The sequence below is a fragment of the Schistocerca nitens genome, chromosome 6 (assembly GCF_023898315.1).
Source record: "Schistocerca nitens isolate TAMUIC-IGC-003100 chromosome 6, iqSchNite1.1, whole genome shotgun sequence".
NCBI classification, from domain to species: Eukaryota; Metazoa; Arthropoda; class Insecta; order Orthoptera; family Acrididae; genus Schistocerca; species Schistocerca nitens.
The window spans coordinates 709736174-709761669 of NC_064619.1; the positions used below are offsets into that span (position 1 = coordinate 709736174).

Consider the following 25496-nt stretch of genomic DNA (forward strand, 5'->3'; position numbering starts at 1 on the left):
TATCACAGAATACTTTTTATCATTGTTGAAGTTAATGAAATATAGTGGATGCCATGTTTGCATAATAATCTACCAATCTTTCTGCATATTGGGCCAGTATAAGGTAGATAAATGATTATTAGCTTCACTTCTTCAGTTTCTGTTACAACCTCTTTCTCGGGCATTCCTGATTTTGTCTGTATCACCCGTTCAATTTCATTTTCTGAGTACCCATCCTTTGGAACACTATTCATAAGTTTTGTAATTTTTTGGCAAGTTCTCCTTGCCTGAAAGTGCTAGATCTCTAGAGACCAGAGTCTTTAGCACCATCTTTCTTTGTGATGGATGCTGATGGCTCAAGGCATGGGGACAGAGGTCAGTGTGTGTAGGTTTTCTATATATACTCTGTGACCCAGGGATTCATCCATTCTTCTCTTAACTAACATGTCAAGGAAAGGTAGTTGCCCCTCTTCATTAAATTACATTGTGAATTTTATATTACAGTTGGAGTTTAATGGTTTTTCCTGTGCTTTGTGCAGTGAGAAAAGAGCCCAGGAAAACAATGCAGAGCAATTTTATTAGAGAATACATAAACAAAATGCTCCTTGTGGGAATGAGTTTTTACAAGAACCAACCATGGAAAGGTTTTCATTATCACTTGATCAACACAACTGTGTGATTGTGCAGATGGTCCCAATAAATGACAAAGTTGAAGTCTGAGTACAATTTGAAGTTGAAAAGTTATAACACAGAGTAATGGTGACAGGCAATACCAAAGTCCACATCAGTCCTCTGTATAGAGGCAACTTTCTGTTGATGTCTAAGGTAGTCAGTGATGGCTCCACATTGTGGTGGAAGCTGGCAACAACATGGCATGGAAGATTCTGATGATTTTGTTAGTGAGAGCTCTGATTGATTGATCACTACTGTGGTTGGCCACAGTTTCCTGTGTAGAGGCCACTTCATGGTGATGCCTGAGATAGTCACTGGTGGCTCCATGTTGCAACAGTGACTGCAGGTAGCACGGTGTGGGAGATTCTGATGATTTTCTTAGAGAGAGCTCTGACTGATGGACCACTATTGTGCTCAGTGGCTGGCCCATAGGACTCAAAAGAATGGAACAGCTCAGTACAATTCAGTGGTGGCCTGTCTAGTAGACATGTGAGGTTGTATGGCTTTCATCTGCAGGTGTGGTCCCTGTGGTTTTGCTATGTAAGCCATTCACATGATGCTGGTGTGAGAGGGGCTGCTGGTAGAGAGGGTAAATGGCCCATACACAGTAACCCTCCCATCCCTGATAGACAAGTAGGAGTGGCACACCTCGAAGTCTAAGGTGGCGCTTGCCTCCTTGTCAGCAGCTCATGGAACTGGCTACCCTGGAGGGCTGTCATCGATAACCATAGGTGTGGGTATCTGTGTCAGAAGAGGGCTGACCTCGCTGGAATCTGGAGGCTTCATGACCTGTCGAGGCAGTAGCTGGATAGTGTTGTCAACAGTCCCAGGACGAGGGGTGTCCAACTATGGAACAAAAGACTGTAAAGGGCATAGTGTGCATTAGAGATGTACCTGGTTGGTATATCTGTGGTGCTTTTAAGTTTCACTTCTAACATGGCCTGAACAACAGGTGTGTGACCACAGTGTTGGTAGCTCTTGAAGGAGACCAGTGCCCAAACCCCACACTGTTTGGAGTATCAGTGGCAGTGTGACCACTGAGAAGTAGTGTGTGGTCTGGTCAGTTGAAGGATGGAAAATTATGAATGGTGTGGTTTCTTCACCAGGCTTGTTCTGTCTTGTGGGTTGGAATGGTAGGAGTCTAGGGAAAACCACATTGCTTCGTCCAAAGCATGGTGTTGGTACAGCTTTATCATTATCAGTGACTATGCTTCAGGTAGCTCCTTGATGGAAAAACGTGTGAGCCAGTGCTTGAATCATTTGGGCAGGGGATGTCGATAACGTGTGACACATCTGGAAACCCACTACCTATCTCAATACCAATTATCCAAAAATATTCCAAAAAAAGGGCACACAAAATCTGAATGGAGGAGCAACGAAGATGATGACATATCTGGTTGGGCAAATATTGCCAAGCTGCTGCTGCCTGTTTAGTCTGACAGGTGTCTCATGCCACAACTATGTTGGCAATATCAGTGTCAATCCCATGCCGATATACATGTTGCCTAGCCAGCCACTTGGTTGGAACAATTCTCCTTGTCCCTTGTGTATATGTATCACCAGAGGGTGTGTGGACTGCTACGCTAGTTTGACCAGTTTCCCCCTGTAGTAATAGGATGCCCTCAAGAGTGGATAATTCATTGTGATGATACCAAAAGGTTTTTAGTTCCAGGTGGTCCATTTGCTTGCAATCTACCAGCTAACCATAGTTCACTAGACAGAGTGCTTCTCAGATGGCTGGGTTCTCAGAGGATTCACAGGTGATAACTGCTGCATAAGGGGAAGATAGTCAGTCACTGCTTCTTCTCTTTCGATATCTGTGTGGAAACAGAGCTATGGTGCCAAATCGAATTATGGGTCTTGTTTCAGCAATAGGAAAGGATACCATTGTCTGCATGTTGAGCCATGGAACAATGCTTGTCATTGTACAAGTATCTGGACACAAACAATACCCACCAGTGGAAACAATATGGTAATAATAATGAGCATATGGCATTGGTGGCCAGGAGACCCCTCGCGGGGCGGTTCGGCCGCCGGTCCACAAGTTCTTCAACACCACTACGGCGACTTGCAAGTGAATGAGGATGAAATGATGATGAAAGACACACAACACCCAGTCATCTCAAGGCAGAGAAAATCCCTGACCTCGCCGAGAATCGAACCCGGGACCCCGTGCGCGGGAAGCGAGAACGCTACCGCAAGACCACGAGCCGCGGACAACAATATGATGTGTTGTCTGGAATATTTGAGTCAGCCTTGCATGATGGCAGTAGAGGTTTATGGTCAGTTAGGAGTACAAACTGCCTGCCATGCATATGAGATGGAGCTTTTCTGAGGCTAAAACAACAGCCAGGTCTTCCTTCTTGACCTGTGTGTAGTTGCATTGCACCTGCATTAATGTTTTGGAGATTAATGCAATAGTGTATTCCATTCCACCCAGTTGTCTTTATGAGGCAGGACCCTGTCCAAACCATAGTCTGATGTGTCAGCTGCCAAAATCAATGACTTGGATGGCTCATAGGCCATAAAGCATGTTGGATGGAGGAAAACTCATTTTAGATCACAGGAGGCTTTGTCACACATGGGACCCCAATTCGATTTGACATTTTTTGCATAACTGATGGAGGGGTTCCGCTATGGTTGCTGCATGGGGGATGAATTTCATATAGACATTGAGCTGTCCCAACATAGATTGGGTTTGTTCATTGGTCTTAGGAATTTTCTGGACAGCTCGGGTGTAATGTGACATGTACCTTAATTCTCAGATACATAAGATAAATCCTGAACAATCGACATGTGATACAAAAAGCATTTTTCCTTGTTGCACTTGAGATTGTCCTCCTGGAGAACAGCAAATAAGGCATCTAGGTTGCTCACCAAGTCCTTAGCATTTTTATCTGTGACAATAATATGTCAGGACAGTTGGCCATTCTAGACACATTCTTTGTCAGATTTTGCAAGTTCAGTTGAAAAATAGCTGGGCTGCTCACAATACCAAAAGGTATCATGTTAGACTAGAAAAGGCACCTTGTCTAAGGGGAGTTGAAGGTATGCATCCCATAAGTCAGTCTTTGCAAAGATCATGTCCCCTGGCAAGATGTGCCAGCAAGTCTTCAAGTTTGGGAAAGGATAGGTGCCAATGACATACTGGGTTTTCATCATGGCCTTGGAGACTCTGCAAATACTAAGTAACCCATTTGGTTTTTCCACAATGATGAACGGGGTGCCCCACTGACTGTTAGGGATTACAGTCAGGATGTCCTCATCTTCCAGGACCTGGAACTCTTTCTGAAGCTCACCCTTGACTACAAAAAGAATATTATGCACATTAAAGAAACAGGGTTTAGCCAACAGAAGCAGGGTAACATGAGCCTCAATTCCTGTGATGCTGGTAGACAGCTAGGTGAAAATAGATTTGTATTTGTTGCATAAGTCCCATAAATATGAGCTGGCCATAGATAACTGAATACTGTTGGCAGAATCATGAACTTCCAAACCCAAGACATTGAAAAGATCTAAACCAATAATGTTCATGGCCCCCGTTGTATTAATAACAAGAATGATGTCATGAAGGCAGCTGCCTGTTACTGACCCAAGCATCGTACTGGCCTTTGGCTTCAGTGGTGCCACTGGTGTAACTTTGGAGTCATTTGAGAAATGCCTGAAGCAGAGAGAAGCCTAGCTATGATAGGTCTCCCAGTCATCAATGGTCATTGAAGAACTTGTATCAGTTTGAAAAATCACAGGAATGGCAAGTGATGTCCACTGTAAGAGTTAAGAGTCTATTGGAAAAGGGGCGTATGGCCTGGACGTGCAGGACATCCAGAGAGTAGTCATCTAGCACCTCATCTAACTCTGAATCTCTGGGGTGAGACCAGGATTTCCCAGTCAAAAATACACTTTTTCCTGGGTGAAAAAACACTTTTCCCATATTAAGTGACTCTATACTTTCCCTCGGAATTGTAAAAAAGAGAGGGAGAGAGAGAGAGGGAGAGAGAGAGAGAGAGAGAGAGAGAAATGCTGTTTGGAAAGATCTTTTATGTGCAGCAACACATATTATGCATATTTTCATATTACAAAGATATACATTCAGATTCCACCAAACACAGCACATTAGTTTCCAAAGCATTGAAATCAAGATTGCGATTTGCTTTTGTAACCCAATCATAGCTCATGTCACATGATCTCAGCAGCCAATGATAGCAGGTACTCAGAGAGCACACGAATAGGAAAAGTTAATGGTTTAAACTAATATGCATAGTGTAGCTACAAGAAAAGCTAAGCTTTCACATATAATATTGGTCTTTTTTTGTATGTTGCACTTTAAGATACATTACATAAATGTGCCAGTAAAATTTTAATTAATGCCATAAATGTCTGGTCTTCTGGGCTTGAAATTCTTCTAAGTGGCTGGCCCTCAAAGTGTTAATCCTTAAATGAAAATCAAACGCTCTTTGACTCCAGAAATTCTGGGCACGTGAGCATGTTCACACACTTAAGATAATTCATCTTGCGTTAAATGAAATTTACTTTGAAAGTAATGCTTTTCAAACCACCATCTGCAGTATTTGCCCGCAACTTGTTAGAATTCGTTTCAGCAGTTGTCAGAGAGCACTAGAAAATGACGTTCACTAAGAGAGCGTACATTATGTTATAAACAAAACAGGATGTCAGAGGATACACCAAGAGCATCAGAATTTCATAAATCAAACTAAAATGCATAATTCGACTTACAGTGAACATTCGTATGTCCAGATTCACAAAGAAGTAGACTGCAACCTGATATTAAACTTTCCAGTGTGGTTTTTGGGATGCAAATTCTCTTAGAGTACCAGTACTATATTATCTCATGTTTGGTTCTTTATTATGGCATAAGGCCATATTCGCCACAAGATAAAAACTTGCACTTGAAATTCAGCAAACAACTGGCACCAGCCAATAGTGTTTCAAATGAATATACTATCTCTGCAGAAAAGATTAATAAAAGCCAAATTTCTTTAGCTAATTGACAAAAATAACTTCATTGTTCTACAACTCAGATTGCCCTGTGAATGTGCAAATTTGGCAGCTTGGGCACACCATAAAAAAATTTCTGGTTAGCATACAGCTATGCTTCAAGCAGCCAGAAGTGGGAGAAGGTACTGCTCATATGTGAGTCAAATGCACAAGCACATGAGCCCACCAGCAATTGCTCAAACAACTGTTGCGGCCGGCTGCTGTGGCCGAGTGGTTCTAGGCGCTTCAGTCCGGAACTGTGCGACTGCTACAGCCGCAGGTTGGAATCCTGCCTTGGGCATGGATGTGTTAGGTTTAAGTAGTTCTAAGATCTAGGGGACTGATGACCTCAGATGTTAAGTCCCACAGTGGTCAGAGCCATTTGAACCAACTGTTGTAATGTCATGCTCATTGGAAGCAGTTTGTTGTTATGTAGTATTACATAGTCTTTTACCTAAAGCCTTCAACACATTTTGCTGTTGGCTGATGCTTGTGCGTACACTGTATTTTGTTGTTGGAATTTAAGGTTCCCCCCCCCCCCGCCCATGTTTATGTTTTATTGTTGCATTATTATTCTGCAGTAGTGGGCTAAAGTAAAATTCTTTGTTAGAGTATCAGTTCTAACAAGTCAAAACTACAAAAATTTAACTGAAAATTAAAATAATTCAAAATTCCCAGAATTCTAAAAAATTCCCTGGTTTTCTCCCAGATGAAAAAATTCCCAGAGGTCCTCTGATGTATACATCATGTGAGACGGATGCAATCTACTTTCATGCTGAGGGATGACTGACAGACTTCTGCTTTGTGTTCCGTTCTGCCACAGGTTGAACAATAGGCTCAGCAGTAATAGTACTGTTGGTGCTCATGCATTGTGAAACAAGTGATGCAAGTGGGCAGCCACTATGGGCTTCACACACCCGCAGGAGTCTTGTCCATAATAGTTGATTCAGGTGGGTGTGAGAACCACAACTGGGACTGGAACTGGTGAGTCAGATCGACAGCAAACACCTGGAACGGGTCCTGCAATGCTGATGAAAATCTAAGAGATGGTTCGAAGGTCCTAATGATGGGGAGGTATGTATCCAGTTTTCCTTGAGCTGGAGGCAGTCATTGGAAAACTGTCATCTAGCAAGCAGATGAGGACCATGTCACAGACTAGGGATGCTGTGTATGATTGTTTATATTGAGGTTTGCACACTGGAACCTGAAGTCTCTGGACAGACCCTGCAACTTGGCTTCTCCGTGAGTGTACTGCACCTGGAAAATTTATGACAGGCAGATGCAACATGTGCATGAGAATCAAAATATTCAAGGAGGCATGACTTCAAACATTCATTTAGGAGAGCATGGGGCTCAAGCTCTGGGTTGAGCTGCTGCAGGAAGTGTTATATTTCAGAGCCTTCAAATGTCGGAAAGAATGGGTGTGCTGAGCATCATTTGTGATACCGTGGACCAGAAAATATTTCTCCATTGTGGCCACATAGTTTGCCCATGGCTCGATCTTTTTGTCGAACAGCTGGAATGATGGAGGCACTGTTCGGAATCCTTTCATTGGGGAACTGATGCATGACAGGCAGTTGGAGAGTTCAGGAGATGTTGTGCCAATGGCAGCCATCTTCTTGACCATCACTTGCATGGCTTGTTGCATATTCTGGAGCAACAGTAGTACATGACAATAAAGTCTGATGGGTTAGATACACTGGAATGCGAAGTCAGAATCAACGCATTCGCTGCTTGGAAATCACACAAAAGAAAATATTGTCTACCTGCGTAAAAACCTGCCGTTACAACTACCCCATTGGCAACTGATACGTTCCACGTCAGTGGAGACACAATGAGACCACAGCCCAGGTAAACAATGCAAAACAAGTTTGTTAAAGAACATGTAAATGAGAATCTCATTCTTGGAGTGAGTTGTTACGAGAACTGTTCATAGTGAAGTATGGTTATCACTTGATTGACACAATTATGTTATTGGGCAGACGGCCCCAATAAATGACAAATTTAACATCTGAGTTCCCTTTGGTGTTGAAAAGTTACAACCCAGCAACAGTGATTCCCAGTACCGAAGTCCCCTGCAGTCTCCTTTTGCAAGGTCACATCCTCACAATGCCTGAGGTAGACACTGGCAGCTCCATGTTGTGGCGGTGCCTGGCAGTAGCATGGCAAGATTCTGATGGTTTTCTTAACGAGAGCCCTGATTGATTGACTACTACTGTGGTTGGTGGCTAGTCCAGATGACTCAAAGGTATGAAATAGCCTGGCACACTTGTCACCAGTCTAAATATCCTGGTGTCACCAGGATACAGCTGGATCTATTTGCCGCCAAATGACCCCACAGAAGGAAGCAAGTCTGTGGGGCCAGCGACCTCTGCTGGTGCTTAAACTGCTGCCTGTCAGCTCGGTGGATGAGTGAGGTCTTGTGGTTGTTGTGAGCACATTTGGCCCCTGTGTCTTCACTGTGTAATACAATCACATGATGGTGGTGTGAGAGAGGTAAAAAGGGTGAATGGCCCATACACAGCATTTAAATGTTCCAGGAACTCTTGAAGCTTTTCAGCTCTCTGTTGCCACACTATAAATGTGTTATACATGTACTGATAGAATAATATTGATTCAACTTGGTGGGTGCTAATGCTTCAAAGTGTTCCATGAATAAGTTTGTAATAACAAGTGATAAATGACTATCCACCACCTCATTATCAGTTTGTTTACAGTGAGGCCAGTTTCATGGTGCAAATGCTAAGGGATAGCATAATTAAGGAGTCTACTGAAATTAAGATGTCAAAAACCTAATTTACAGGGATGGCAGTTAGAATTTAAATAATGTTTGGGGTCCAGCACTTGGTATATTAAAATCTCCATAGCCATCACATCCACCAGAGTTGTAAAGTGCTGAGAGAATTTGTGTTTCACAGAATTTTAGCATGAACTCTGAAAAATGAAATAGCATCAAATGACATTAGGAATTGAACTCAGCCATATACAGCAATGTGAGACCAACAATAGTTCACAGTCTGGTTGGAGCTCAGACAGCATGTCACATAACAGTGAAACTCAAAGAACCTGAAGAAAATGGCTGGATTGGTCATCTAAATATTGCCCATAAAATGGAAACAATAACTCAGCATAATGCCCAGATGCACACTATTAATCATTTTTGCCGAGAAAACCTGAGAGATCATATTAAATGTTTTGTCTTCATTGATCCATAGGAGTTAAATGTTTTGGTTTCATATCCTTCTGTTCTTGTAACGACTAGGTATCCCAACACTTGCCTTAAACTTTTGTGAATGTCTGTTGTAGAGGCAGATGTGCTTACTGCATTCAGTTGTGCATCTGCTGGTCCTGGGCTCCAGTGTCAGCAGTTGTAGGATTGAAAGGAGTAAGCTACATGAATATTGTGGTCAAGTGAAAAAGAAATCAATTTACAGCTGTGATCATAGACCATTGTCAACAAAACCAATACATGTGACTTTTACTCTGTGTCTGCTCAAAGCTGCTGATATGCAGTCTTAGTGTTGGGCTATTATTTCTTGTGCAATGTTAATTAACACGTATTTGAAAAGTTCTGTTTACTTACCTTTTGGTTCTTTTGTCACTCTTTGCCCAGTCATTCATGATTCACTTATTGTGTTCTGTAGTGTAAGAACCTTCAGGGATATTGAATAAGTCATTACTCTAATGCAAAGTAAGTATCTGTTAAGAACTAAATCTGTATCTGAGAGGTAAAGGGACTAAGTCCAATATCTTCAGTTTGAGCTTAAGACCATATCAGTCACACTCGCACACTACTTCATTTGTGGAAGATGTATGACAGTCCTGCTCTAGCCCATGGCTGATTTAGCATTGTTAAATGGACATCCAAACTTTTAACTTTGCCTAAATCAACCATGAGCTGGAAGAGAATTGCAGTTTATCTTCTATAAATGAATCATTGTGTAAAAATGACCAATGTGGTCTTAAGTCAAAACTGCAGGAATTGGACATCAGCTCTTATATTCCATATGTGCTTACAGTGGCAAGACGTAACATAATAAAGGAACAGCATCTGAAGACAGAGCTATTGGTGTTGTGATGTGCAGCAATTTTAGTAGCTGTATGGTTGAGTTTGCAGTTGGCCTTAGGTTGTAGGTGGCCATTCATGTGCAGTGGATGGCTGATTAGTTGTCATTCCTACATAAAATACTTAGCAATAAGTACACTACATCTGGCATATAATATGGCTGCTTCCAGATGTTGCCCTATTTTTTTTATAAAATAAGAAATTCACTTCAATGGACTTGGTGGGAGGTAGCGGGTGCAGGTATAGGACAGGTCTTGCAAATGGGTCGTCCAGAGGGAAATGATCTGTGTGGTGCAAGGTTGGAAGGGCTGTGGAGGGAAGAATGTTGTGTAGGTTGAGAAGGTGATGAAATGCTACTTTGGATAGTAATGGTAGGATTTTAGTGTGTGGTTGAGTTTTTCATGGCTTGGCCAGTAGTGGTTTTTAAGAAGAAGACTTGTCACTGACTTGTTCACAGTGGCATCAGGTTTGAGAGGTGGCACAAAAGGACTAGCAGGGGAGAATACTTTATGCAAATGCTTTGGCAAGGGTATCAGTATATTGGGTTTCTCCTGTTTCCCACTGTAGTTTTGGCACCCATGGCTGCCTAGGCTGTAGGAAATGTACTTTTTAATGGAAATGGATTTTTGAGAAAATTTTGGAAGCATGAATTCGGGCAAAATTAGAAGGAAGAATGAGAGAAGAGCAACATGGTTCCAGAACAGGAAGGTCCATGGTGGATGTAATTTTTTTGTAAGACAACTACAGGAACAGCACTATGAATATGGAATAGTAGTGTACGTAGAAGCGAAGTGTGGAAAGCCCTGGAGAACAGAGGAGTAGCAAAACAGATTTTTTGGAGGATAAGGGAAATGTACCATGGAAATGTGAGCTGCGTGAAGGAGAGAGATCAGCTTGGATTGAACACAGAAATGGCTTGAGGCAGGGAAGTGCACTTTCACCATTACTCTTCATTGTAGTGATGGATGATATAGTGAGTACAGTAGCACAAGTAATTGGTGAAAGGAAGATGAAAGCTGTGGTGCTTGCAGATGATCTGATGATTTGTGGGAATAAGAAGGAGGAAGCACAAGAATACGGTATGAAATTTAGTATAAGTAAGGGATGATTATCACAACAAGAAAGAAGGAGAGAGGAACAATGGGAATAACAATTGGTGGGGAACAATTGAGGAGAGTGGGAGAGTTTCAAGTACCTAGGAAGCCTGATAAAGGAAGATGGAAAAAACGGCAGAGAAATAAACGAACAGGGGAGAAAAGCAGAAGCATTTCGGAAGAGTGTCAGAAGCCTGATATGGAGCAAGGATGTACCGCAAATCAGTAAAAAGGTTATATACCAGTCGTACTATGTCCTGATCGTGACATATGCATGAGAAACCTGGGTTATGAAAGGAAGTGAAAAAAGCAAAGTACAAGCTGGTGAGATGAAATTGTTGAGAAACAGTATTTGACTGACAAAGATAGACAGGTTAAGAAATGAGAGGATCAGAAAGTTAATGAAGGTGAAACCATTACAGGAGGAGATAGAGAAATCAAGGCTGAGATGTTATGGACACATTAAGAGAATGGAGGATACCCAGGAGGATACACGAGATGAAACTGGAAGGAAAGAGACCAAGAGGAAGACCAAGAAACAGATGGCTGAAAGGAGTAGAGGAATGTGTCCAGAAGAAAGGAAAAGACTGGATCAAGGTGAAGACGGAGAGATGGTGGCAAGACAGTAGACGATGGAGAGGACTATGTTCCATACAGACCCAACCAGAGGCTGGAAACTGTCCAAGATTGTGATGATGGATGTGGCATTGGTGACCAGTGGATTTGATGTAAATAGAAGTATTTATTGAGTCATCTGAGAGGCAGAGATCAATATCTCAGAAAGTATCTTGTTGAGTCGAGAAGGAACTTGTGAATCGGATTTGTTAGCAGTTATTGAGGTTCTGAAGGAAAGAGAACAGACTGTCCTAGTCATGTATCCATATTGTGATGATACCATCACTAGGTCTAAACCAGGTAAGAGGTATTAGGTGGTGAGAGGAGTAGATAGGTATGGTTCCTCTAAGCAGTTTCATGATTTGTTTGTAAAATTACGTTCAAAGGAGAAACGAGCATGGGTTAAAATATGGTTGACTGAAAGAAGCATGTAATGTATTTTGTATCAGGACACTGGAGAGGTCATGACAGCAGTGTCACTGGCATGGGGGATATTGGTGTAGATGTTCATATAATTAACAGCAACAAGAAGTCTGGTAGTAATGGGTCAGGAACTGCGGAGAAACAGTGGAGCATGGGATTAATGTCTTTGATGTAGGAAGGGAGACTGGAAAATTGATTGGAGATGTTTATTAATGAAATTAGAGAACTTTGTGTGGGAGTGTACCTCTCAGTTGTTACACACCGTTTTTGTCCACTGCTTCTGTCAACCTGAGCAACCACTCATAAACAATCAGTGACAATGCAACCATGGGTGGGCATTTGGATGTCTGTGTGATTATGTGTATGAAAAGGTGTACTTATGCTTACAAAAGAATGGTAGATAAAACTATTACTTTCACTGCGCTTTTATAAGTTTGTGTGCAGCATACATATATGAGCTACAACTGAATGGTTTGTTGTTCTCATTTTTGTTTATTGTTTCCATCTTGGAGTTTCTGTTATTGTAAGCACACATGTCAAGAATTCAGTCAGTTAACTTTTGTTTTCTCTTTTCCAGGTTTGAAATAGCGATATTTGTTCTAATTTTTTTAAACATGCTAACAATGGGTATTGAGCATTACAATCAGCCACACGCTATATTTTTTGTACTAGAAGTTAGTAACGCCTTTTTCACTACTGTTTTTGGACTTGGTAAGTTTATGCCATTCTTTTGTAATGTGCAGCATAATTTTACAGTGCAATATTTGGTTTTTCTAAAGTGGATAAATGCATTTGTTTTACAGAAGCAATTGTGAAAATAATAGGTCTGCGCTACCATTACTTCACCGTTCCATGGAATCTGTTTGATTTTTTACTTGTAGTAGCATCAATTCTTGGCATTCTCATGGAGGATATCATGATTGATTTTCCTGTTTCACCAACACTATTAAGAGTTGTAAGGGTTTTTCGTATTGGCAGGATACTTAGGCTCATCAAGGTATGTATATAAGTACAGCTCCTCAATGAGATTTCTATGAAAATAATGTCAGTGGCTCACATTCCTTTTTTTCCTCAATACACTTACAGGCAGCTAAAGGAATACGGAAACTACTGTTTGCTTTAGTGGTTTCACTGCCAGCGCTCTTCAACATAGGAGCTCTCCTGGCATTGATTACATTTATTTATGCTATTATTGGTATGTCTGTGTTTGGACATGTTAAACAGACTGGTGCCTTAGATGATATGGTTAATTTTGAAACTTTTGGGAGAAGCATGCAGCTCCTTTTCAGGTAATAATTTTTGCATATAGCATACAACAAATCTCAAAAATGTATCCTCATTTCATATTAAAGGTAGTTATAACATTTTGTACTGTCAGTATAACTTTTAGCTCAATTTTCTGTATATTTCTCTTCTATAAGGATCATGTAGATACACAAGAGCTGGAGTTGTTATCATGTATTGACTGTGCACCACTACAATAGCTTGCACACTATTTTATGGTACTTTATGTTCAGTCTTCAAGTAACAACACTGTTTTAATGGGATCATTACTTCTGTAAAGGCAATATATTACCTATACCTCATCATTATATCATATTGTAAGATGAACTGAAAATCAGTAAAACACACAGATTATACAGTGGAGGGCACACAGTGAGGAACATAGATGTCATTACATATTTAAAGAGCAAAGTAATGCAAGGAGAAAAATAATTAACTCTTTCTATTGTTTACAAATTTCCTTTCCCAATTCCAGGTGACTTGTTTTTAGTCACATTATACCTTGACCTGGAAGTTTCATTCTCCTACCCATTTCTCCATCAAACAATGAAGAAGAGATTTATTTCAGTGACTTTAATGCTGTGACCTGTATATTTACTTTCCTCATTAGATGAATGTTTATTTCTGCAGTTGATGCCTTCTAATTTCCAAAAGTTACCTGTTGTATAAGCTCATCACAAAAATAAAAATACATCATGTGTGTATGTAGTTGTGGATAAATGTGATAATAGCTAAGTCATTTCACTTATTATTTTTGCAGGTTAATGACTTCAGCTGGTTGGAACGATGTTCTCGAATCCCTGATGATTCAGCCACCAGATTGTGATATAAACTTCAACAATCAGCCAAATGGAAACTGTGGCTCTCCACTTCTTGCAATAACATACTTTACAAGCTTTATTATTATTAGTTATATGATTGTTATTAACATGTACATTGCTATTATTCTGGAAAACTTCAACCAAGCTCATCAAGAGGAGGAAATTGGAATTGTTGAAGATGACTTAGAGATGTTTTATATACGCTGGTCAAAGTAAGTATTTACTATATTAATTGGTTACTATAATATAGAAAAATAAGTGTATTCTTCTATTTAGTATTTGCAGTGTCTTGAGCTTTGTAAAAGAAAAAAAAATGAGTCCTCTGAAGCACCACATACGGTGCAATCAGACCAGAAAAAAAAGTTACGCACTTTAGAATTCTTGTGGTCCCCAGCAGTTTCTGTAGCTATACAAGGTATAATCAAAAAATACAGTGAGATAATTTTTTTAGCAGCAACTGCTGATGCTACAACCATTTTATGTAATTCGTCAGATGGCCTGATTTGCTGAGACAGACAGAATCAAGTTGGCATATGTTTTGACTTGTCAGTCAGCATCCAGAGATGCTAGAATGATATTGTGTTTTCCATGTATGTCATGCATCAATGATTTTGAACAACATATGAATATTAAATTCAGTTCCATGTTGCAAAAAAGTGACAAACAAACTCATGAATTGTTGAAATTGGCATATGACTTAATGCTGTAACTCTGAAGACTTTTTAAAAGTGTTGTGAGCAATTTAAAAGTGGAAATGAGTTGGCAGAAGATGAGCAATGTTTGGGACATTTGTCAGTCTCTGAACCAGAGGAAAACAAGCAAAAATTGATCATTCAGACAGGCAAATAACTAGTTGAGAGCTTACCAAAGCACTTAACATCACATACTGGTCTGTGCAAAGCATTTTATCGACTATTTGTAAATGGCATGAGTGAATGCAAAAATTTTTTCTCATACTTTTGAGTGATGAACAGAAGGAAAATCTTGTCACTTTTCCCAGAGTTGAAGGATTGTCTTCATTCAGATCTAGGCTTTGTGTCCAAAATTGTAACTGGAGATGAAACTGTGGATATGACCCTGACATGAAAATTCTGAGATCCCTATGCAAAATCAGTGAATCTCCTCTCCCTAAAAAGGCATGTCAATCAAAATTGAATATCAAAGTCAGGCTCATTGTATTTTTCATTATTGAGGGCATAGTGCAATAAGGATTCATTCCAAGGGGAAAAACTGTAAATGCTAAATTTAATGAGGGTATATTGTAACATCTGCGAAGTAATGCATGAAGCAAGAGACCAGAAAAATAGTCCAATGACTTCCTTTTCCTTCAAGACAATGTACTGTGCCACACTTCAGTTTTGATTGCAAGTTTCTCGCCAGAAAAAGTGTCCCTATCTGTCCACATCTGCCTTACTCACCAGATTTAGTATGATGCAACATTGGTTCTTCCCCAAAATTAAAACCATTTTTAATGTCAACACCATTCCTGTCATTGAGAGAGCCCCACAACAAAGCCATTGAATGCCTTTCCAAAAGAAGCCTTTCATAAATTCTTCCAGTCACGTATTCAGTGGTTGGAAAAGTGCATTGCCAGCCAAGGGTAGTGCTTTGAAGGAGATTAAGTTAAATCCCATGTAAACTTGTTACTTTGTTTCTAATAAAATTATTCGCTGCACTTTTTTATCACACCTTATGTGTGCTTTTGGTGACAAATGTGAATAGTCATAATCTGAGAAAACAAAGTGTAGTCTTGACCTAGCAGCACCAAAATGTCTTCTTACAAAAAAGAGCAATTTGCTGCAGTATGTACTGTTCCCAGTGTGAGCATTACTACATATCAATCAAGTAAATATGCAGAAACCACCATGTTATGGCAATGTCATGATCTTTTCCAGCTATGGGAAAGGAACTCTCTTCAATTTTCCAACATAATGTGTGATAATTCATACTAAATTACCAAGCACAATGTTAAAACACTGTTTTGAGCTTTTGTAGGGGAATATTAGCAGTGTTATTTCCAGTTTGTCAGGTAAGGTCTTCTGAATTTTACTTTAGATTACACAATAATTCTGTGAGAGAAGTAGAACATTTTCCTCACTAAATGTTGTCTATTGAATATGAAGGAGAAGGCACATCAATTACTTTGTTATATTAATGATGTATTAACTTATGAATGAAAAATTATGTTTCTTTGATTTCTGGTTCAAAGTGAATGTTTCTTTGTCTGATTTCTGATTCAAAATGAAAAAAATATTTTGGGAGTATTCAACAGATGTATTATTCAGGCAATTTTCTTACAAACATATGGCCTTATAACTGCGGGAGATGTTACTTTTATGTTTTGCAGCCATATGTTACATAGAAAAAACACTATGTTCGTGTGGTGCTAGTCATGATGTGGCTGTCAAGAATAAAATCATGTTCTCATAAATCCGTTAAAACTTTGCTTTCACCTCTTTCTTTCCACGTATGACAAGGCCAAATACAAGTCAGTTGCATTGTACAAATTCTTTCATTAATGTGTCAGCTCTATGGTTTCACAGCATCAGTGGTTGAATTTTAGTGTGTAGATTTTAATTCAGTGTTTTCTGTATTATTGTTTGCATCAGTGGCAGCTTTGTTCTTTAAGCATATGTTTGTTGCTGTGCTTGGTATTTTTTCCTTTCCAGGAATGAAATTCAAAAACAGAAATCTTTAAGTGACAATAACTAAACAGAAATTAACTTCAGAACAAAATTGCAGAGAAATACAGTTTTCTTAAAACTGAATAAACATACACTTCCTGAGAAAATGCAAAACGAGTCTTTTCCATTTTCTGTCTGACATTAAAAATCCTACATGCAGTTTGCATTAGATAATGATTTTGATAATAATTAGTGAAACACTTGCCAGTATGCAAAGGTACACTGTTCCAAGGACATTGAACCACCAGGTTTGGGAGGAAACGAGCTTATAAAGTTAATATGTTGCATGTAACAAGATAACATGATCTGTCCATTGGGTTGCAAGATTACAAAAGGTCTAATTGAATGTATAAAACAAGTCAGTTGATTTATTCATTCATTATGTTTTGTAGATCCTTCTATGAAGAATGTGGAAGGTCAACATTAACCTATCAAGGTCCAGGAGGTCTGTTCACAAAATTCCAGAACTTTGTCCCAAAGTTTTTCTATGTTTACCTTTTACTTATTGTGTGCATCTCCTTCGAACTCTCCTCTGCCCAAAGCCATTTCCACTTCTGGAAGTAGCCTTCATATGCCTCTTGCTGGATCATGTGAAGTGCTGTCTGTAAATTTTCTTTTACCTCATCTGTCATTGCAAATCTTCATCCTTTCAACAGGGCTTTCAACTTTAGAAATCAAGAGCACGGAGGATGAGGGAGCAAAGTGATTTCATTTTCTGTGCAGTATTCATGCACTGGCAGGGATGAATGTGCAGGTGCATTATCATGATGCAAGAGCCATGAATTGTCTTGCCACATATCGGGTCATTTTTTCACATGCATTGCAACATGTCCCGATAGTACCATCGATTAATGGGTTGTCCCTGTGGTACAAATTCATGATGAACTAATTCTTCAAAGTCAAAGAAAGCTATCAGTGTGGCTTTGATATTTGACCTGACCTGACAAGCTTATTTTGGTCTTGGAGAACCTTTTCTGACCCATTGCGAAGATTGAACTTTGGTCTCAACATCATAACTGTGGACCCACATCTCATCAACAGTTATGATTTCCTAAACCTCTACACAGATTGTGAAGCAAAGGCCTTTCTGGTCTTGACTCATGAGCCATGGGTGAACTTGGCAGCAACACGATGCATTCCAAGATGCTGTGTCAGGATTTCATATCATGATCAGCAGAAATGTTACATCCTTCTCCAGCCTCTCAGATGGTCAGTGCACAAGTTTGTTGACGTTCCTGACATGAGTGTCGTTGGTAGACGTCGAAGGGCATCCTGAAAGAGGGTCATCTTTAACTTCTGTCTGGACATTTTTAAACCGTGTTAACCATTCATAACACCAACTAAGGCTTAAGCACTCTTCACCACAAGCTTTCTGAATCATTTGGTGTGTCTATGTGAAGGTTTTCTTGAGTTTCATAAAAATTAAATGCAGACATGTTGCTCCTCTAACTCTGTCATCTCGAAATTTGCAAACTGTGCAATGCAATGCTCTACTCAATACAAAATTCAATAATAACTAACAGACATACAACAGTGAAAGTTCTGGCAGTTACACATTAAACACAGGCATATGCAGGAATGCAAACCTCATTTCAGTCCAACACACCATTGGCAAGAAATTACAAATGTTCTAGAATTTTTCGAACAGACATCCAACGCTAATAATATGCAGTATATTTTAAGAATAAATATTGTATTTTGCTTAATAATTAACACTCAGTAATGTGTCAGGTAACAATGGCTAAAATTAATATAAGTAAAACCTGTAGAAGGATAAAAAGCTCATTTCCTCATTTATCCTATAAAGCCAGTCTTTGTCTTCTACTGCTTGCATAGTATTTACTTGGCTGTACATCTACAGCTATACTCTGTGAACATCATGAGGTGCATAGCAGGAGTATATGCCATTTTACCAGTTATTAGGGTTTCTTCCTGTTCCATTCACATATGGTATGTGGGAATAACGATTGTTTAAATGTCTCTGTGCAAGCAGTAATTATTCTAATCTTATCCTTGTGATCCCTATGTGAGCGATATGTAGGGCTTTGTAGCATATTCCAAGAGTAATCATTTAAAGCAGTTCTGGAAACTGTGTTAATAGACTTCCTCAGGATAGTTTACATCTATCTACAAGAGTTTTCCAGTTCAGTTCCTTCAGTATCTCTGTGACACTCTTCCACAGATTAAACAAACCTGTGACCATTTGTGCTGCTGTTCTCTGTATACGTTCAATATCCCCTGTTAGTCCTATCTGGTGTGGGTATACAGGTCCCACACACTTGTGCAATATTCTAGAACTGGTGGCACAAGTAATTTGTGAGTAATCTCCCTTGTAGACTTATTGCAGTTCTCCAGTATTCTACCATTAAACCAAAGTCTACCACCTGCTTTACCCATGACTTGAACCTATGTGATCATTCCATTTCATATCCCTAAAAAGTGTTACACCCAGATATTTGTATGAGTTGGCCAATTCTAACAGAGACTCGTTGATATAATCATAGTATACTATATTTTTTTCATTTTGTGAAGTGAAAATTTTAGATTTCTGAACATCTAGGGCAAGTTGCCACTCTCTCCATCACATTGAAATCTTATCAAGATCTGACTGAATATTTATGCAGCTTCTTTCAGATAGTATTTCATTATAGATAAGTGCATCATCTGCAAAAAACTTGATTTTACTATTAATATTGTCTGCAAGCTCATTAATATGCAACATGAACAGCAAGGGTCGCAACACACTTTTGTGGGACATACCTGAAGTTACTTCTACATCTGACAATGACTCTCCATCCAAGATAACATGCTGTGTTCTTCCTACCAAGAAGTCCTTAGTTCAGTCACAAATTTCACTTGATGATGTCCCATACGATTGTACTTTTGACAATAAGCATAGGTGTGGTACTCAGTCAAATGCTTTTTTGAAATCAAGAAATTCTCATTCTGTTCAAGATATCTCATTATGTTTGAGCTCAGAATATGTCCTAAGATTTTACAACAAATCGGTGTCAATGATATTGGATGGTAGTTTTGTGAACCATTACACTACCCTTCTTGTAGACAGGTGTGACCTGCACTTTTTCTTCCAAGGCACAGTTTTCTGTTCAAGGTATTTATGATAGATTATAGTTGGAAGAGGGCCTAACTCAGCCAAAAATTCAGTGTAGAATCTGACAGGGATTCCATCAGAGCCTGCAGCTTTGTTCAGTTTTTTAACTATTATAGCTGTTTCTGAACACCACTGAGGATAATGATTATTTCATTCATCTTTTCAGTGGTATGAGGGTTAAACTGGGGCAGCTCTCTTGGGTATTCCTTTGTAAAGGAGCATTTGAGAACAGAGTTAAGCATTTCAGCTTTTGCTTTGCTACTCTCAATTTTAGTTCCTATCTCATTCACTAGGGACTGGACTCTTAACTTTGGTGCCACTAACAGCCTTTACATATGACCAGAGTTTCTTTGGGTTCTGTGAAAGATCACATGACTATACTCTGTTACAGTAGTCATTGAAGGCATCACACATAGCTCTCTTGACAGCCAAATGTGTTCCATTCAGCATTTCACTTTCTATAGCCCTATGCTTTGTTTTACACCTGTTATGCAATAATCCCTATTTCTTTATAAGTTTCATTACAGTTACTGTATACCATTACGATCTGTTCTACTAGGTACATAACTATGCAGAGCATGGTCAACTTTTTTCTTTCTTTAAAATTGAGCGAGACTTCCTCTATATGCTCCTGTCTTGTGCTGAAAGTTTCAAGTTCCTCATCGAGATATGACACTACTGATTTTTATCTAGTTTAGTGAACATATATATCTTTCTGTTACTGATAATTACCAAAACATAACAATTTACTAAACACTGTAACAACAGTGTCTGTTTACAATGAACATTTTGATATCTGATGCCCAATGACAGGGGTTAAATAAAATAAATAATCAGATATTTTACAGAACAGAGGCATAATAAGATACATACACTTCTGTTTTTATCAGTATTTACAGAGATGGCCAGTTTTGTCCTTTTAGCCTGTTGGCTGAATTCATGATACACGCAGAGATATGTTAAATGGTGGTCTGAATGCCAGTTTTCATCTAAGGAAAAGTTACAGCAGCATAATCCATGGACTTCTACAAGCAGACTTTAAATTAATACCCATTTAATGTAAAGTATGTGATAATGAACAAGCAAAAATTATATAATACGTAGTTGTACACTACAAATGTATATGGACTACGATGTCCAAGGAAGTTCGGAGTTATTATTACTACTCCCTACCGTTATTGAACTATGTCTAGGTGACAAAAATCTAATTGCTATACCACAACAATGAATCTGGAGAAATTAAGAATTTTGCTGTAACCAGTAAATAAAACAATATACTAGCAAGATAAGAATTTCTCCTTGTAAGACAGCACCCTGTAACATGCCAACATTTGCAGCTAGAAAGAAAACAAACTTTCACAAGAGTAAGTAGTAGCACAGTTCTCATTGAGTTCACTGCATAATATCAAGAGCAGAATCACAAGTTTTCTAATCACACCCAAAAAAATATACACTGCCTGAAAAAAAAAGTGAAGCACAAAGAAGACATAGTTGGATGTCAATGTAACCTTGTACATATATACACTCTCATGTCAATGTAACTTCATACATGTAAACACCATCAGCGCGCATGTAAATGATTTAGAGATGCAATTCTCTGAGACAGGTAGAACCAGAGTGCATTAGTGTTGTTCATGTTTAGTCTTATTACCAGACAGGGTAGTGTACCAGACATTCAGTGCTCACTCTGAAGAACATAAAGGCGCTGCATACTCATGTGAAACAGAATTATTATTAGTTGACAAGAGTTTGAAAGGAGTGTGATTGTGGATCTTCATTTGGCTTTCTTGTTGAATCATACATTATCCATATTGTGGGTCATTCAGATGTGACGTAGCCCAGTATTGTCCTGTGTGGCAACATTAGGGCAGGCATACTCAGTGTCAAAGTTTCAGTGGGCCATACCGGACCACCACAAAGCTCAGCAAGCACCCCTTTACATCTCTTTCTCCCTTGTGAGAATATGGAATGGACTTCCTGTACTGTTCTGTGTCATCATGCACCATTGGTCACAGACTTGCAGCAGCTAGATTATAGACTTACTCTCCAATGTATAGGCTACTGTTAACACCGAAACACAAACAGCTGTGTCTGGAGAAGCAACATGCCCAGGAAGTGCGGACTGCTGATGAATGGCATCACATTGTGTTAAGTTAACAAATCATGGTTCTGCACTACTTCAGATGACCATTTTCACTGAATATGATGGCAACCTGGGAGAAGTCCCATTTTTCCTATGTTTTGGAGAGGCCATCATGGTGTGGGGAGCCATTGTGTATGACTTCAGGTCATGGCTGATAGTGATTGAGGTAAATTCAATGGCACAATGGTAAATCACAGACATTCTGCATCCTCATGTGTTATGTGTCATTGTAAAAGTAAAATGGTGCCATTTTTCAACAGTGTAACACTCTTCTACGCATGACATGTGTCTCTATGAAATGTCTGCATGATGATCAGGTACTCTTGTGGCCATCAAAATGCCCAGATCTGTCCCAAATAGAATGTGCAGTGCCAGCTTGGAGATCAACTCCATCCCTGTGCCAGTGTATCCATCATATCAAGGACCAGTTACAACAGTTGTGGGCCAGCAGTCATAATGCGATTGTATTCTCTCCTAGAAGGAGAGAGTACAATGGTGTTATGACACCTTTCTCAACCGAATCAGTGTCAGAGTGGGTGCAGCATCATGCTGATTCAGGCAGTGTATACTGCCACTGAATAAGCATATTAAAAAGTAACTGAACACAAAATAAGATTTTCAAGGAAAAATTAAATTATCATTCATGGACAAATAGTTCCTATCAAATAAAACTCATGTAAATGTGTTAGATATACATCATAAATGTATTAAACTTCAGTGTTTGGGAAGACATTTCTGTATTACACAAAATATAGGCACATAAAGAACCCATTCAGAATGTCAGATATCACTGGCAGCAGACCTGAGAGCCATACATTGAATATACCTGCCAACAAAGTCTGAAGACTTGCTTCTTAATCTGAATTAATACTGTAGCTCCAAACTATAATATGTGTGCATAAATCATATGGATTCTCATGAAAGAGACAGCTGATATTCACTCTTACCTATACATTGTTATTACTGGCACAGTCTTATGAGTGCTTACATTATTTCTTTGTTGGTATGTCTTCCTTCTGACTTTCACATGGCTTTCATCAACAGGGTTTCTTGCACACTAGCTCATGATGTTCGGAATACTTACGTGTTATTGTGCTTTTCCTTTGCTTTGTTTCAAAGTGCATATCCCTACATTTACAGAAAATGGACAATTCACATAATTTTAATGAGGATTCTACATTTAGTTGATAAAGAGATTTCAGAAACCTATGTTGAGCTGTCTTTCTGTAAACAAGACTCAGTCAGAGCAATGCAAACTTTCTCTATAGTTTATCACGTATAATGCATTCCAATTATTGCTGAAGGTCAACATAAGATTATTTGATACAGATGCAAAAGATAAAAGGATTACAAAGTTGTATATATTGTATTCCTTTGTTTCAGGTATGATCCACATGCAACACAGTTCATTCGTTTTTCACAACTTTCAGACTTCATTGCAAGTCTTGACCCACCACTGGGTATACCTAAACCAAATATTGTGGCACTTGTCAGCTTTAATCTTCCAATCGCTCGAGGCAACAAGATTCATTGTTTAGATATTTTGCATGCCTTAGTTAAATATGTTCTTGGACATGTAGAAGAAACTGAAGAGTTTAAAAAGGTGAGTTTATACTAACTAGACCTTATATATGTCTTCCAACATAGATCTTTATTTTTAGAGGTGTCTAATAAAATGTTAGTACATTTGTGTGTGAGGTGCACTTAATTATCCAGTATTGTCAGAAAGTAAGAATGGCACAGTGAAAAGAATTTAAAGATAAAGGAAGGAGCAAAGAAGAAGCAGATGGAAGGAATAGGGAGAAATCAAGAAGAGGAAATAGTAGAGGAGATAAATTCTGTAGATCAGAACATGGAATGTTACATACCTTCATCATGTCGGTCTATTAGAGAACATAAAAAGAAAAATGGTTAACTTGAAATTACATGTGTAGGAAATTAGTGAAATTGAGTAGCAGGAAAAACAAGACTTATTGTTGGGTGAGTAGATGGTTATCAACACAAAATGAAATAAGAGTTATGCAGGAGTAATTCGAACAACGAACAAGAAAACAGGAATGTGGGTGAACTGCTACAAACTGTGTAACAAACAGATTATCATAGTTAAGATAGACACAAAGTCATTACCCACCATAGTAGTACAAATATATCTGCCTAGTGGTCCTGCAGAGGACGAATAGCTTGTGAAAATGTATTATTCTGCATATCATCATCTTAACAACACAAAATTTAGCCCCATATAGAAATGTATTAAGGCATACTTATCTTTTGTGCATATCCAATCTTGCACATGTTCCACTACTCATGCTGCTTATTTGTGGCTTTTGTACTACTTTTCCTCCCAACATCCCATTGTCATCACCACCTGCTTGAAGGTTTGCATATTCTCTCTCTCTCTCTCTCTCTCTCTCTCTCTCTCTCTCTCTCTGTGTGTGTGTGTGTGTGTGTGTGTGTGTGTGTGTGTGTGTGTTCAGAAGTTTTAAAGTTCATACAGCCACTTCATTTAACTTCATTTATAAAGTTTACTATTCAAATTCATTAAAATGATAATATCAGGGGGTGGCGGCATGAGAGGGTGGCAAAATAAGAATATTTTTTGCAAATGTAACAAATTCCATATGTAAGATGGCAGTTAGTTATCTTAATATTGTTGTCAGTGTTACTGCTAAACACCTCCCTTTGCATTAATGTTTTAAAATTGCAGTTGCAAGATCAGATGGACATAAAATTCAAGAAGCAGTTCCCCACAAGAAAGGAACTGGAGATTGTGTCTTCTACAAGGATATGGAAACGACAGGATAAAGCAGCCAGGACAATCCAGAGGGCCTTTAGGGAATATGTAAGGTGAGTTTAATGTCATAAGACAGGAAAGTCAGTACTTTCGTATGGTTTATGCAAGGAGAAAACAATTCCAAGATTCATATCTCTTGGTTTCTGTCTTTAAAAAATGGAATAAAAAGAATGAAATGAAAAGATGACAAAGCAGTGTGAACACATGAACAAACAACTTCAAAGATGTTGTTAAATAAAACACTTACCCTTTGTGTAGTGAGTTTCTCCTGTGCTTGCTCTCTGAATGGTACACTTTAGTCCTCAACAGTTCTGACTGCATATGTTTAACACAAGCTTTCAAGAAACACTGATGTGTTTCCAAAAGCTTAAGGTTAAGTGCAGCCATTGAAAAGAACTGCTCATCATACCATCAGATTTTTTATGAAGTTTTGTTCATATTTAGGATATTCTTACACATAGTCTTATGGTGCATTATCTGCCACAATAGCTAACATAGAGTAGAGTTGGCCACATGAGGTAAAAGAATAAAAGAGAGTGCTATTTTAAACTGCATTCAAATAGATAAAAATGCGTGAATTTTTGTAGATCTTGAAACTAAAGCAAACACATCAGTGTGAAGAGCGGCACAATTAAAACACACACACACACACACACACACACACACACACTTCATCACATCACAAGAATCAGTAGTTTAAGGGAAAAGCTTCAATAAAATGGGTGATCTTATGTTTTAACCTGCACCTGTGCAAGTTTTGTAACATCTGCAATAAAAATAATTGTTCTGCTTCATCCCACACTTTTCATACATCAAT

The 25496-nt window shown here is 38.9% G+C and overlaps 1 protein-coding gene across 1 annotated transcript in view; it reads left to right on the forward strand.

Moving 5' to 3' along the window:
- Nucleotides 1-25496, forward strand: part of LOC126263582 (sodium channel protein 60E-like) — a 347601-nt gene that overhangs the window by 306114 nt on the left and 15991 nt on the right. Inside the window, exons 28-33 of the mRNA XM_049960674.1 lie at nt 12422-12555; nt 12648-12841; nt 12931-13133; nt 13889-14161; nt 23272-23491; nt 24593-24732. Coding sequence (XP_049816631.1) covers nt 12422-12555; nt 12648-12841; nt 12931-13133; nt 13889-14161; nt 23272-23491; nt 24593-24732 — 1164 coding nt within the window. The remainder of the gene's footprint in view (nt 1-12421; nt 12556-12647; nt 12842-12930; nt 13134-13888; nt 14162-23271; nt 23492-24592; nt 24733-25496) is intronic.